The sequence below is a fragment of the Oncorhynchus clarkii genome, chromosome 4 (assembly GCF_045791955.1).
Source record: "Oncorhynchus clarkii lewisi isolate Uvic-CL-2024 chromosome 4, UVic_Ocla_1.0, whole genome shotgun sequence".
Lineage (NCBI taxonomy): Eukaryota > Metazoa > Chordata > Actinopteri > Salmoniformes > Salmonidae > Oncorhynchus > Oncorhynchus clarkii.
In genome coordinates, this window is record NC_092150.1 from 21,113,682 (window position 1) to 21,126,823 (window position 13,142).

General features: G+C 42.1%; 1 protein-coding gene across 5 annotated transcripts in view; it reads left to right on the top strand.

Moving 5' to 3' along the window:
* The first annotated feature begins 3,654 nt into the window (after positions 1 to 3,654).
* LOC139406585 (casein kinase I-like) overlaps positions 3,655 to 13,142 on the top strand; it is a 48,431-nt gene continuing 38,943 nt past the window's right edge. For 2 of the 5 annotated variants that reach the window (XM_071149326.1, XM_071149327.1), the window contains exon 1: positions 6,909 to 7,364. In XM_071149326.1, the coding sequence (XP_071005427.1) occupies positions 7,146 to 7,364 (219 nt within the window). In that variant the 5' untranslated portion in view covers positions 6,909 to 7,145. Of the gene's footprint in view, positions 3,830 to 6,581; positions 7,365 to 13,142 lie in introns of those variants that run through there. The other 3 variants (XM_071149329.1, XM_071149328.1, XM_071149330.1) reach the window with 3 other exon arrangements.

Consider the following 13,142-nt stretch of genomic DNA (forward strand, 5'->3'; position numbering starts at 1 on the left):
TCTCTGGATACCTGTCGCAAGAGCCACTGGTTGATTCTTATTTATGAAACCATCTTAGGCCTCACTCCCACCTATCTGAGATATCTACTGCAGCCCTCATCCTCCACATACAACACCCGTTCTGCCAGTCACATTCTGTTAAAGGTCCCCAAAGCACACACATCCGTGGGTAGCTCCTCTGTTCAGTTCGCTACAGTTAGCGACTGGAACGAGCTGCAACAAACACTCAAACTGGACAGTTTTATCTCCATCTCTTCATACAAAGACTCAATCACTCTTACTGACACTTGTGGCTGCTTCATGTGATGTATTGTTGTCTCTACCTTCTTGCCCTTTGTGATGTTGTCTGTGCCCAATAATGTTTGCACCATGTTTTGTTCTGCTACAATATTGGTGTGCTGCAATGTTTGTGTTGCTACCACGTTGTTGTCATGTTGTGTTGCTACCATGCTGTGTTGTCATGTGTTGGTGCCATGCTATGTTATTGTCTTAGGTCTCTCTTTGTAGTGTTATGGTGTATCTCTTGTCGAGATGTGTGTTTTGTCCTATATTTATAGATTACATGTTTTTGTAAAATTGTTGTGCATAGAGTTGTCTTGTTTAACTTTGCAATGTTCGGTTTTTGTTTGGCATACATTTGAACCAGTTACCTGTGGGAATTGGCCTATATGGATAGGGCTCAATTTAAATGTGTCTTACAGAATAAATATGGAAAGAATATGCATAACCATGGTAGCAATTGAAAGGGAACCATTTGGAAATTATGGGGAAATTAATAGACTAAAGGTGAGGACACAAAAGTTCACCTGACAAGACTGAATCCAAACATTACATTGTTGATTTTACATTTACTGTTGATAACGAAATCTGAGAATACTGGATACATTAAGTATATGATCAGAATATTATTTGAACATTTGGGGTAGGTGCAACATAAGACAAAACAATTCCAAGGGTTTGAGAGAAAGATCAAACTGGTGTCTCCAAGTGGCCACACACCTCTCCAATATGTACACAGACCTAGATGTACAGTCGAGGAACTAGAGCAAGAACACTTCCAGTTATTTTGTTTGGAACACAGCCCTGCATCCCCGCCATCAAACAATTATTGTTGTTTATGCAATCCAAAAAGGGTCCATTATAAATTACAATCTGGGTCGGGTGGGCATAATTTGAAAGCTTGCTCTAATGTCAACATGACTAGCTAAATTACCAAATACGATTTTACAGTGTTAGGCTTTCACAATGCAATTCAGGGAATCAGATTGTAATTTTGGTGCACATAGAATGGAGTCATGGACTGCATTAAAATGTGTGGTCCGCAGCAAATTAGGGTCATTCTGTTCAGGACCCAGGGTATAACGCAATGTCATCTTGTAACTGTACATCAAACATAGTGATCATAAACGTTGACACTGTATATAGCATGAGTTTTATCATATGGGGTAAAGCAAACATTTTGACAATATTAGCCCACACAACTCCAAGGATGCACTTTCATGCTAGGTTTAGGACCTCATATTGAAGCTTATAGAGACCCCAACTGATGTATAGAACCATCTTAAAATTATCTACTTCAGTTTATATTTAAGCATCATGAAACCTCTAACACAATAAATTAATTTGACTTTGTGAAATTACTTTTTGGGGACCTAACCACTTTTTACATGTGGTTTCTTCCTTCATATCGCTATCTTTATTATTTTATTTAACTAGGCAAGTCAGTTAAGAACCAATTCTTATTTTCAATGACGGCCTAGGAACAGTGGGTTAACTGCCTGTTCAGGGGCAGAGCGACAAATTTGTACCTTGTCAGCTCGGGGATTTGAACTTGCAACCTTCTGGTTAGTCCAACGCTCTAACCACTAGGCTACCCAACATCACTTGTTAACGGAAGACAGACCTGTGCTAATTAGCTATCAAGCGTGCACCGAACACCTGTGTGTAAAAGCCATGTTACGCTTGATCCAATAAGGTCCATAAGGAGGGTGTGACGCAATTGCGGAGGCCAAATCAAACTACATACAGCAATGCCATGCGCCTCACACAAACTTACTACCTTGACAATAAACATGGAGAACTTTGACTAAAGACTATCAGAACAAGTTCATGAAATTAATAAAATTGATCTTTATGATAAGTCATGTAGGGATTTCTAAGACACAAAAATGAATTTGAACTCTGGAAAGAGATTGGGGAGGTAATGGAGATAGATTCGGTAAAGAGTTAATTGGAATGCAGACCATGGGGAATGGAATGACACTGGATTGGTGCACATTCAACAAATCTGATCTAACAAAGTGGATATTTGTCAAATCCATCATGATTGATGATTTCTAAAAGGGCCACAACGTGGTTACTAAAATCCGATTAAGATATACAGTTGAAGTCAGAAGTTTACATACACCTTAGCCAAATACATTTAAACTTATTTTTCACAATTCCTGACATTTAATCCTAGTAAAAATTCCCTGTTTTAGGTCAGTTAGGATCATCACTTTATTTTCAGAATGTGAAATGTCAGAATAATAGTAGATATAAATTGTTCTATCAGCTTGTGTTTCTTTCATCACAATCCCAGTGGGTCAGAAGTTTACATACACTCAATTGGACCATTCCACCTGACAAAGCTGGTGTAATTGAGTCAGGTTTGTAGGCCTCCTTGCTCACACATGCTTTTTCAGTTCTGCCCACACATTTTCTATAGGATTGAGGTCAGGGCTTTGTGATGGCCACTCCAATACCTTGACTTTGTTGTCCTTAAGCCATTATGCCATTTTGCTTGGGGTCATTGTCCATTTGGAAGACCCATTTGCGACCAAGCTTTAACTTCCTGACTGATGTCTTGAAATGTTGCTTCAATATATACACATAATTTTCTTTCTTCCTGATGCAGTCTATTTTGGCAAGTGCACCAGCCCCTCCTGAGGCAAAGCACCCCCACAACATGATGACAGAACGCGCCTCCTTCCTGAGCGGTATGATGGTTGTGGGGTCCCATGGGAAAACTGTGCTGCCTTTTTATTTCATGCTATGTTGGCTGAGCTCCTATATCAAGCACCGGGAAACAGACTCCAACGTCTCAGAAGAAGTAAGGTATTTTCGTTTAGCCAGTCGCTTGTATATAGCTGGATGGCTATAGAAATTAGCCCGGAATCACTGAGTGGTGCAGACCACAATGGAAGCATATGATAGCTCTCTGAAGCACACGAAGTTTGAATGTTCCGACTTCTAAAGAGGCCGCATCTCTGTAAATGATGTAAACCAATCCAGACATCAGATTGCCCATAAATCTGATTTTAGCTGACTGGGGAGGAGGTGTAGGTCGTCAACTGGAGGCACTAAACTGTGGTTTTCAAGAGCTAATGGTTTCCTAAAAACAAGGGCTACTCAATTTGCCCCACTCTCACCTACTTGTATGTCTAGTGGTAGTGGGTTATATAGAAAGCACCCTCAAGACACCAAAGTTAGACAAATAAATGCTGGTATGCGTTACCAAATTACATACCAGTATTTCACAAAATATCAACATTTACATCTCCGTAAATTGTACGGCTGGAAACTGACTCAGCATCTACGCACGAATATTTCATGGTAGTCTGATCTGTAGTACGGATTTAGTCATATTCTCCAAGCGAGGTGCGCTAGTTAACCAGCGCGAATGGGAGAGGAAGAAGGTGACGCTGAATTATCGAACGCTTACTTAGTTATCGGCTGGGGAGGCTTAAATCGAGACAACAACATCAAGCCCTAGCTAGCGAGGGGCGAAGATATTACATCTCATAAATACGTGAACATGTTGATGCATCCACTTTGAACATAAAGGCAGGTAAATATGTTCTTTGTTGATACTATACACGTTTAAATAGGGGTGTTTTTTTTCCCGTATATTAACTAGCTAACGTTAGCTAGCTAGCTGCAAATGGATTTCGGTTGTGAAGATTAAGGAGTTGCCCGCTGATATATTTGGGAACTGAATACAAACGCATTTTTTTTGTGTGAAATGCACTTTCTTTTACTTACGGCTACAAGCCTCGTATAATGTTATCTAGCTATGTCTGATAGCTATCTAACTATATTAGAAGGGTGTGTCTTGATTGATATGAAATGAAGGTTATGTAATTAATATTAGATGTTCTGCCCAGTTTTAGCTTGTTCTACTCGGCGCCATTAGCTTGCTTAGCTGTACGGGACTGATCGGTGTGTTTTGGGAGCAATCAGTAACGTTAAACGATGTTATTTTCAATTATTACCCGATGAGTATACTAACACTTTTCATAGTTTACAAAGTGGTAACCTAGCGTAGAAAGACGACAAACTGTTGATAAGTCACTATCTCAGAGACTGTTGGCCACTTCCCAAATGACCTGCAGTGCTAGCAGCAGCTCAGCTGCGATTCTAGTAGCTAGTTTGCAAGTCTGAAACGATTTGATACATTTTCCACGTTTGAAGCGACTCACGTTTTCACTGTCACGAAGTATTTACGGAGTTGACAAGTAGAAAAATATTAAAACCACAGCTTGATTATAAGTATTGTCCTCTTCGTACAGGTAGTGGATTTTATAGGTAGCTAGCTGATGCCTTTCCCACACAACTTGACAGCAGGTGCTGCCCATAGAACCGCTAGCACGGAAAGGACGAGAGTGAGCTAAATTAGCTCGCTACAGCAGTAGCTTGATGTGAGGCCTTCTTTAGCCAGTTGCCTTCGTCACAAAAGCTAGCTTTAGTTTGTCACTTTATGCTTACTTGTTAGCTAGCTAACTCATTAGACGCTATCGTCTAGTTGGTCTGTCACTGTTATCTAGCTAACGACTCAACTCTCTGGATATAAATTGAGAATAGCAGGTTAGGCCAGTAGCTAGCTAGTTAACAAGCAACATTGCGTAAAAATTCGTCTAGCAAACATGCCCAGCATTCATTGTCTATTTTCCTTTTCAAATGCCTACCAAAAGGGTTCAATGCAATGGTTCAATCACTATCTTGTCATTTGCAGCGGTACTATTTATTTATAGCTAGCTAGTATCTTTAGCTATATTGCTTGAAGGATAACTATATTGTAAACAAAGACTCATAACACCACATGTTGTTGGCAACTTGTTAGGTGAAAACTGTGACAATATAATATTTGGTAACTGTTTGGACATTACAGAGTGGTATTTAGTGACTAACGTTAATCGTTGTAGTGTAATGTTCTGTTTCTGTGGCTTTTCAATTTCTCCAAGTAGATTGGATAGACTCATAAACACTGACTTAATTTGTTATTTTTACTTTCAGATTGAAATTTGGTTTCCCAATTCAAACTAGCCACACTTGCTACCCCACTCCAAACAAAACTCCCTCTTTAAAAATCTGTGTTACATGACTGAGATGGAAGAAGAATTGATTCTATTCAGTACTCTATTTCATCATTTGTGGTGGTGGATACAACTAAAGGGGCTTTCATTTCATTGATTGACCAGTGTTGTTACTGTAAGTAGACAATGATTGAACACTTGCTTATTGTTTCAATCTTTGCACAGGTGAAGAAACACACACATTCAGACATTTAGCCTATTCTACTCGTGTAAGTTAGCCTAGTTTATTCTACAACTCCTGTAAGAATCTTTCTGGGCATTGGGAAAGTTGTTTTACTTTCTTTTTCTTTACATCTAATACTTTTTCATAATTTGAATGATTAACATGGATATTATAGGTAAGCCATGTGGTTTCAGTTGAATGCATTCAGTTGTACAACTGACTGGGTATCCCCCTTTCCTCCCTCTATTTCAATGCATCTCCTTTACTCAATGATGTGAATCTGTTTCCCAAGCTACATGGATTAGGAGAGGCATTTTGGCAGTCATTGATAAGTTTAAGTTCGTTGCCTGAGGAAACCATAGCTGCCTGACAATATTGCTGGCATTACCTGCTCTCCACGAGTATCCACAACATCACAGGTCCCAAGGGGAGGAGAGGGAGGAAAGCTGGGCCTCAGGGTTATACAGAAACCTTCATCTATGTTGTGAACTATTCAAATGCTACCAGTGAATACTGATATGATGATGAACTTGTACGAAGCTTAGGTTATGTAGCACACTACAGTTGAATTTGTCCATTCAAAAAGCCCTATGAATCAGTCACGGTTTAGCCTTTACAGCTAATAGGCAAGGACCATGTTTTGTCCAAAGCCATGGCCCTATAGTGTGTTTAGATGCAGGTTTTTCGGGCATTCACAGATGGTACAACATGGAAAGATGTGGTGTTCTCATCTTAAAACTCCATCTAGTATGTGATGTTTCCACCCGTATTGATTGTTTTATTGAATTCACTGCATGTGCTACTCTGAAAATGGATCCCATTTCTACTTCAGGCTGGAAATGTATGAAAGATGAGTAGCCTACTAACCTTTATAAGATCTTATCTCAGACTTGTTTGGATATGTCATGCAGATTTCTCCAGTATTTCAGGCTTATCATAAAAAAATACATGTAATTGATAACTGATCACTGCAAATGTGTTTTCAAAAGTATTTGGCAAGATGTTCCGTAATGGATTCGGTTACACCTAATGGCTAATTTAGTATGTGTTTGCATCCCTTTCAGATATCCAACTAAACCAAACAGGACTACTGCAGTACCTCATCATTGTTGACACTGCCTCCACCATTGCCTCTTCTGCCGTGGCACTGGAACATGAAGAATGTCTGCTGTATTACCAAAGACTGACCAGAAGGAAGCAATGAGGGGCTTTGGGGGAAGTTGCCAAGCTGCGTTGTGGATCCAGTAGCTGGGATTCAGAGTGCTTGTTGTGTATGAGTGTGTGTTTGTGTGTGCGTGGGTGCTTGCTAGCACAACCTGCCCCTTTCAGGCAGGGACATGCTACTCTGATATTGGAGTTGGAGAAGAAAGGAGTCGACCTCCATAAACAAGGAGAAGAAGGAAGAGAAGAGCGCATGCAGTACAACATTGCCAGATATAAAAACTGTGTGTTTTGGCTGCAGTTTAACCCAGTGGAAGTGGCTTTTAATACACTGCACATTTCTATACAACACCTTTCCTCTGTCTTTGTATCGCCTCCCTCCCCCCTAAGAGTCCTTGTTGTTTTGGCGCCTCTGTGATTTGCATGGCCGGGGAGTAATCGTGGAGAGGCCAGGGTATCACAAGCTTATGGATTTTGACAAGAAGGTGGGTAAGGGAGAGACGGAGGAAGGGAAAAATATGTCTAAGGCAGCTGGCAGCAGGACTGTCCGGGGTACAGGGACCAACTCTGGGGTTCTTATGGTTGGCCCAAACTTCCGCGTCGGGAAAAAAATCGGCTGTGGCAATTTTGGAGAGCTGCGGCTGGGGAAAAACCTCTACACCAACGAATATGTGGCCATCAAATTGGTAAGGCCAACATGCTTGACTAAACAGCATGGATGTGATGTGTTTCTGTTTGGATGCACTCCTACATTAATCATCCTCACCACTATTTTTTGTAAATTATACCGTAGGTGTATATTTTGCCACCCTCTCCCATCTAACATTTCTCTTCACTACAACAACTAGTGCAGTTTGCCATTGGTTTTCGGCTTTGTGACAAATGTTTTAGTATTACTGTAGTTTGGCCAAGGTAATTAAATCCAGTTTCCTAATAGCAGCAGAACACCCCATCCCTGATGGCTTGGTGACCTTTAAGAGACAGGAAACATTTGAGTGCTGACAATGTTTCTTCCCCCAACAGGCAAATATTTACATATCTGTAGCTTGGACCCATGCACTGTTAATGAGTCAACCATGCTCCGTTTGTATTATATTAAAGAGAAGAAAGAAAAATCAACTGCCCAGGTCATGATATACTGTACACGTCATGACCTGGGAAGTTGATTCTTCTTCCTTCTCTTTAATATAATACAAACTGAGCCACACACAGCAGAGCTCTTGCCTTTTTAGCTCAAAAGTGAAATAGAAACCGAAGAGGTTGCAAGTCAAGATTTTAGTTCTGAAGCACGCAGAGGGTTGGTCTGGGAAACCACATGAAACGGCAAGGCTTGTTTATTTTCAGATTGGTGAAGGGAGGCCCAGACAGAAACTGAGCTTCCTCTGCAACATATTTAAGTTTCTGTTTTCCTCCTCCAGTCATGTCAGTCCTACACAGAGGATCAGTGTACGCTTGAATGTCACCATAAACACTGGTATCTGTGTGTTTTATTGGGGTCGTTTGAAGTTGCCAATTAGAAATCTCCTGGGAAAAGGCCTTGGTGTAACTCTGCACCCAACGAAGGTTGTCCTAGATAGCGTCTGAACGCTGCACTCGAGTGTGGGCTTGACGTCCAGTGTGGCTGTGTAGGTAGTGACGATGTATGATTATCTTTACATTGGATCTCCCGGGGAGGTCATGATCTCTGACTAGGCACATTGCTTTCAATGAGGTTAGCAAACCCGTCAGAGGTTAGCGCTGAATTTTAATCTCTACTCCTGAAGTCCTCTGTTATGCTGCTTCTCCTCTGTCTGTGAGGCATCCCATCAGTTTGGGTATTTTTGGGGTATTCTGCATAATGGCATTATTTCCGTGACATCACTGGATCTTTTGGCCCTGTTTCAATTGTAGTAGTTACTAGTTAACTACTCCCTCAACTCTCATAATTAGGGCAATGGCATGGTGCCCTGTTGATTTGATCTCATCAGCTAGCTAGCAACCTGGACCTGTTCAGCCAGGCAACACTTAAAGGCATTACTGGGCATCTTAATTAACTAGGACTGACACAATTACCATATAACGGTGTTAGTGACAGTTCTGGATGAAGACCGTCATGAACATTTAATAACCGTCCATCTTTTTCTTCTTCTGTGGAACGAATAGCTAGCAGAAGACGGAATTAACATGGACTCTAAACAACGGGATAACTTTATTGACCCTTGCTAAAACATGCAAGGTCTTGTAGAAAACAATGAATACAATGAGCTTGGGACCTTTAAACCCATTTTCTCACATCAGATAGCACGCGGCTGTCTTTACTTCTCTGTCTGATAACACTCATGGGATAGCTAAAAATGCGTTTGGGTACAATATGCTGTCCTAACATTTGAAAATGTTACCAAGATCGGCCAATGAGAATCAGTATTTATGACATTTGAAATGTGCATGAAAAGTAGCTAGATAGTGTCTGCCTGCTGGCTGAGCCAATGAATCCATATGAAACGCAAGGCAGGAAGGGATGCTAACATCGACAGTTCACACATTCAATGCTGAATACTCCCTCTAACTAGCTAGTGTAGTAAAGTTCTAGCTAATGCACAAATTAGTTTTCATTAGTGATTGGGGCGGGGGTCGATAGTTGCATATCGGGATATTATTTTTTACGATTCATCGTTTTGGCCATCGCAATATTTTTGCGCTACTTGGCTGCACCTGCCCCCAAAACTCCAGTATTTTTCCATCATAGCTTTTTCTCTATCTCCTTTTTAAATAGGGAGCCAATTTGCTTTCAGCACTTTTATTTCCATGACTGATCAAAGCCATGAGAAAACAAGTTATCTCCTGTCCCTCTGCAGCAGACATATGGTGAGCAATATGTTTGGAATAAAGAATCGCAATAAAATCACATGATCGAATCGCAATGCATATCGTATTGCCACCAAAGTATTGTGTTCATTTCTTATCTTGAGGTCCCTGGACATTTCCAGCCCTTGTTTTCATGATATATTTTCTGCCTTTATTAGTGTGCAGATTTCTAGCATTACAGCACTGCTCTTTGCGACATCGGGTTGGCCAAATGTTACAAAGTAGTGAGGCACAGTGCCAGCAGTCAGTCAGATACATGCCGATTTCTGAGTACAGTCCCCTAACTTTGGTGCCGTACAACTTAATGAACAAGCTGGTAGCTAGCTAGCATATGGCCATTCAAACTAGCTTGCACTAGGCTGCTAGCTGTTGCAAGTTTCCTCAGCTGATCAAGCATGGTTTGCTTTTTGCATGGTTAGCCAATGCGTCATAGCTACCGAGAGAGGAGTGATTTTTAGAATTAGGAACTAGTGTTAGGCGGATGAGCAAAATCTACATTTTTAGAGATGTTCCATGTTCTACAAGACAGATCGGTTGAGGGATGAGTGTTGCATAGGAGTGACGCCATCTGAAGTGAGACAACCCTGGCTATTTGACTGGTAAACCCGTGGGTACACTCGCAATTGCTGCCCGGTATTGTGATGCAATAATTTCCATGGTAATGTAGAATGTTCATTCAAATGACGTTAGACTGTATTTTTTTGTAATGTCAGTTGAATCAACATTTCAAAGCAGATATTGATGGGTACACTTCCTGCTTTTACTCCCTGCTTTGCTTCTAGGTCAAAAAATATACAGGTTTAGACAACGTTGACCAGCATAGTCCCATTGTTGTGAAGAGTTATGGGATATTAGAATCCCTTGTTTTAAACTTTGTCATCTTCAACATAGCTTTGTTACTTTGAGTACACTTGCAATGGCCGCCAGTCCACCCATTATACCATCATTGACTTGAATGGGGACGCCCGTTCTTTTCATTCTATTTCTATGGCAGCACATGCGTTCAGGGGCAGAGTAAAGTAGAAAATGTTTTACATTATTTTTAATCTTCGAACGGTTGGTTATTAAGCAGACCACGGTCATTTGGCTGACCACTTAGTCATCCAAAATTCCATGCCCGTCCCAATGCCGCACTGGTGTGATTTAGGACTTCTAACCCCTTTTAAACATTACGTGAGCTACTGACTTCTGGGATGTACCATTTTGGATTAATCTATTTCTACCTTGTCGGTTGGTACCAATGTGATTAACAGGGACTGAGCTAGAGCTTTGTTTGTGAGACAAGGGCGGATCCCGAAGGGGCCCGGGGCCAGGAGCTGCAAACAATCAAAGCTACACTAAAGTATGTGGACACCCCTTCAAATTAGTGGATTCAGTGACTTTCAACGTGGTACCATCATAGGGTGCCACCTTTCCAACAAGTCAGTTTGTCAAATTTCTGCTCTGCTAGAGCTGTCCCGGTCAACTGTAAGTTATGTTATTGTGAAGTGGAAAGGTCTAGGAGCAACAATGGCTCGGCCACACAAGCTTACAGAACGCAACCGCCGAGTGCTGAGGCGCGTAATAATCGCTTCATTGGTTGCAACACTCACTACCGAGGTCCAAACTGCCTCTGGAAGCAACGTCAGCACAATAACTGTTCGTCAGGAGCTTCATGAAATGGGTTTCCATGGCCGAGCAGCCGCACACAAGCCTAAGATCACCATGCGCAATGCCAAGTGTCAGCTGGAGTGGTGTAAAACTCACCCCCATTGGACTCTGGAGCAGTAGCGTGATGAATTACGCTTTACCATCTGGTAATCCGACGGACAAATCTGGGTTTGGCGGATGCCAGGAGAACGCTACCTGCCTCAATTCTTAGTGCCAATTAAAGTTTGGATGAGGAATAATAATGGTCTTGGGCTGTTTTTCATGGTCCAGTGAAGGGAAACTAACACTACAGCATACAATGACGTGCTTCCAACTTTGTGGCAACAGTTTGGGGAAGGCCCTTTCCTGTTACAGCATGACAATGCCCCTTTTGTACAAAGTGAGGTCCATACAGAAATGCTTTGTTGAGATCAGTGTGGAAGAACTTGACTGGCCTGCACAGGGCCCTGACCTCAACACCATCAAACACCTTTGGGATGAATTGGAACGCCAACTGCGAGCCAGGCCTAATCGCCCAACATCCGTGCCCGACCTCATTAATGCTGTTGTGGCTGAGTGGATGCAAATCCCCGCAGCGATGTTCCAACATCTAGTGGAAAGCCTTCGTGGAAGAGTGGAGGCTGTTATAGCAGCAAAGGGGTACCTACTCGACAAGCAGGTGTCCACATAGTGTATCTTTGAAAAGCTGAGACTCCCACGAGCATGTGTATTATGTTTTGCTTTATGATGCTCACAAGCTACACCAGTGGTTAGAAGGTAAGGGGTTTTACATAGAAGAGCATAGGGAATCCCAGGACAGTGTCTATAATACTGTAACAAGCTCACATAGTTGCTGTCAAACTCCACACAGTTGTCACTGACTAGTGGGATATTAATTTCCCACTAAGCAAGCAATTTATGTACTTACAGCATTCATCTAAATTAATTATCAGGTTTTTGCTTTGGTGGACCTTTATTATTTGTCAATAAAACTCATGAATGCAACTGTTTTATTTCATATTGTTTCTACTAGTAGCCCTGGTTGTCCTGAAAAGAAAATTGTAAAACACTTAATTGTGAGGTTAAATATAAGGGCTGGACATGCAGATAAATGAAAAGCTGATTTTTGCTGGGGTCTCGGGACTGATTGGGTTAACACTGCCAGGAGTATGTTGTTTTCTCCTGTCAAATGTAGACTTTTATGTGCTGCTGGTTTGACTTGTGTCTTCTCCTCTGAGGCCCTGACCTCAGTTTGGGCATGAGTGGCGAGTGCTGCTTTAACTCTGCTGGCTGACCTCCAGTCTAGTGCAGCTGCCCACAGGTTTGTGCCTTCACCTCCCTGGTCACTCACTCAGGCAGGCCCTGGATACCCAGTGAACGTTACAGCCCAGTCTAATATGGTTCCTGTGTTGTCAGGATTAATTCGCCTCGGTTCATTATGGACTGACAAGTGTCTTGTGTATTTTCTCTGCCTCGTACCAAGTTGCACGAGCAGGGTGCGTGCTATTGGGCGACGCCTGCACCTGGGACAAAGGTGAAGGCCAGTGTCACCCTTCCCAGACTTATGAGAACAGAAAGATACGTATTAGTCACAGCCCTCTGTCAGAGTATCTGGAACTGCACTGCACGTTCATGGACAGAAGGAAAAAAAGCAGAGCGAAAAATTGCTGAGCGCTGAAAGGTCGTCTTTGTTAGCCAGCCTTGTCCACACACAGTGGTCTAGTCTTTGGTTCAGCTGTGCGCTCTCTCACACTGACAAACCCCTCAGTGATGGAAGCAGGAGCCCGCTCCTGTAAGTACACTGCAGGCTTACACACTGGGGGGGGGATCCCGAGCGTTAAAGAAACAAATTCTAACAGTTTTACGGTAATGGCAGCTCATAATTCCCATTCAAGCCATTTACTTGAAATATAGCCATACCATTTTTCCTCTGCTCTCCCGTGGACTAGGGACCTGGCAGTCAAGGTCATCAATGCCCTGGTGCCCCCTCA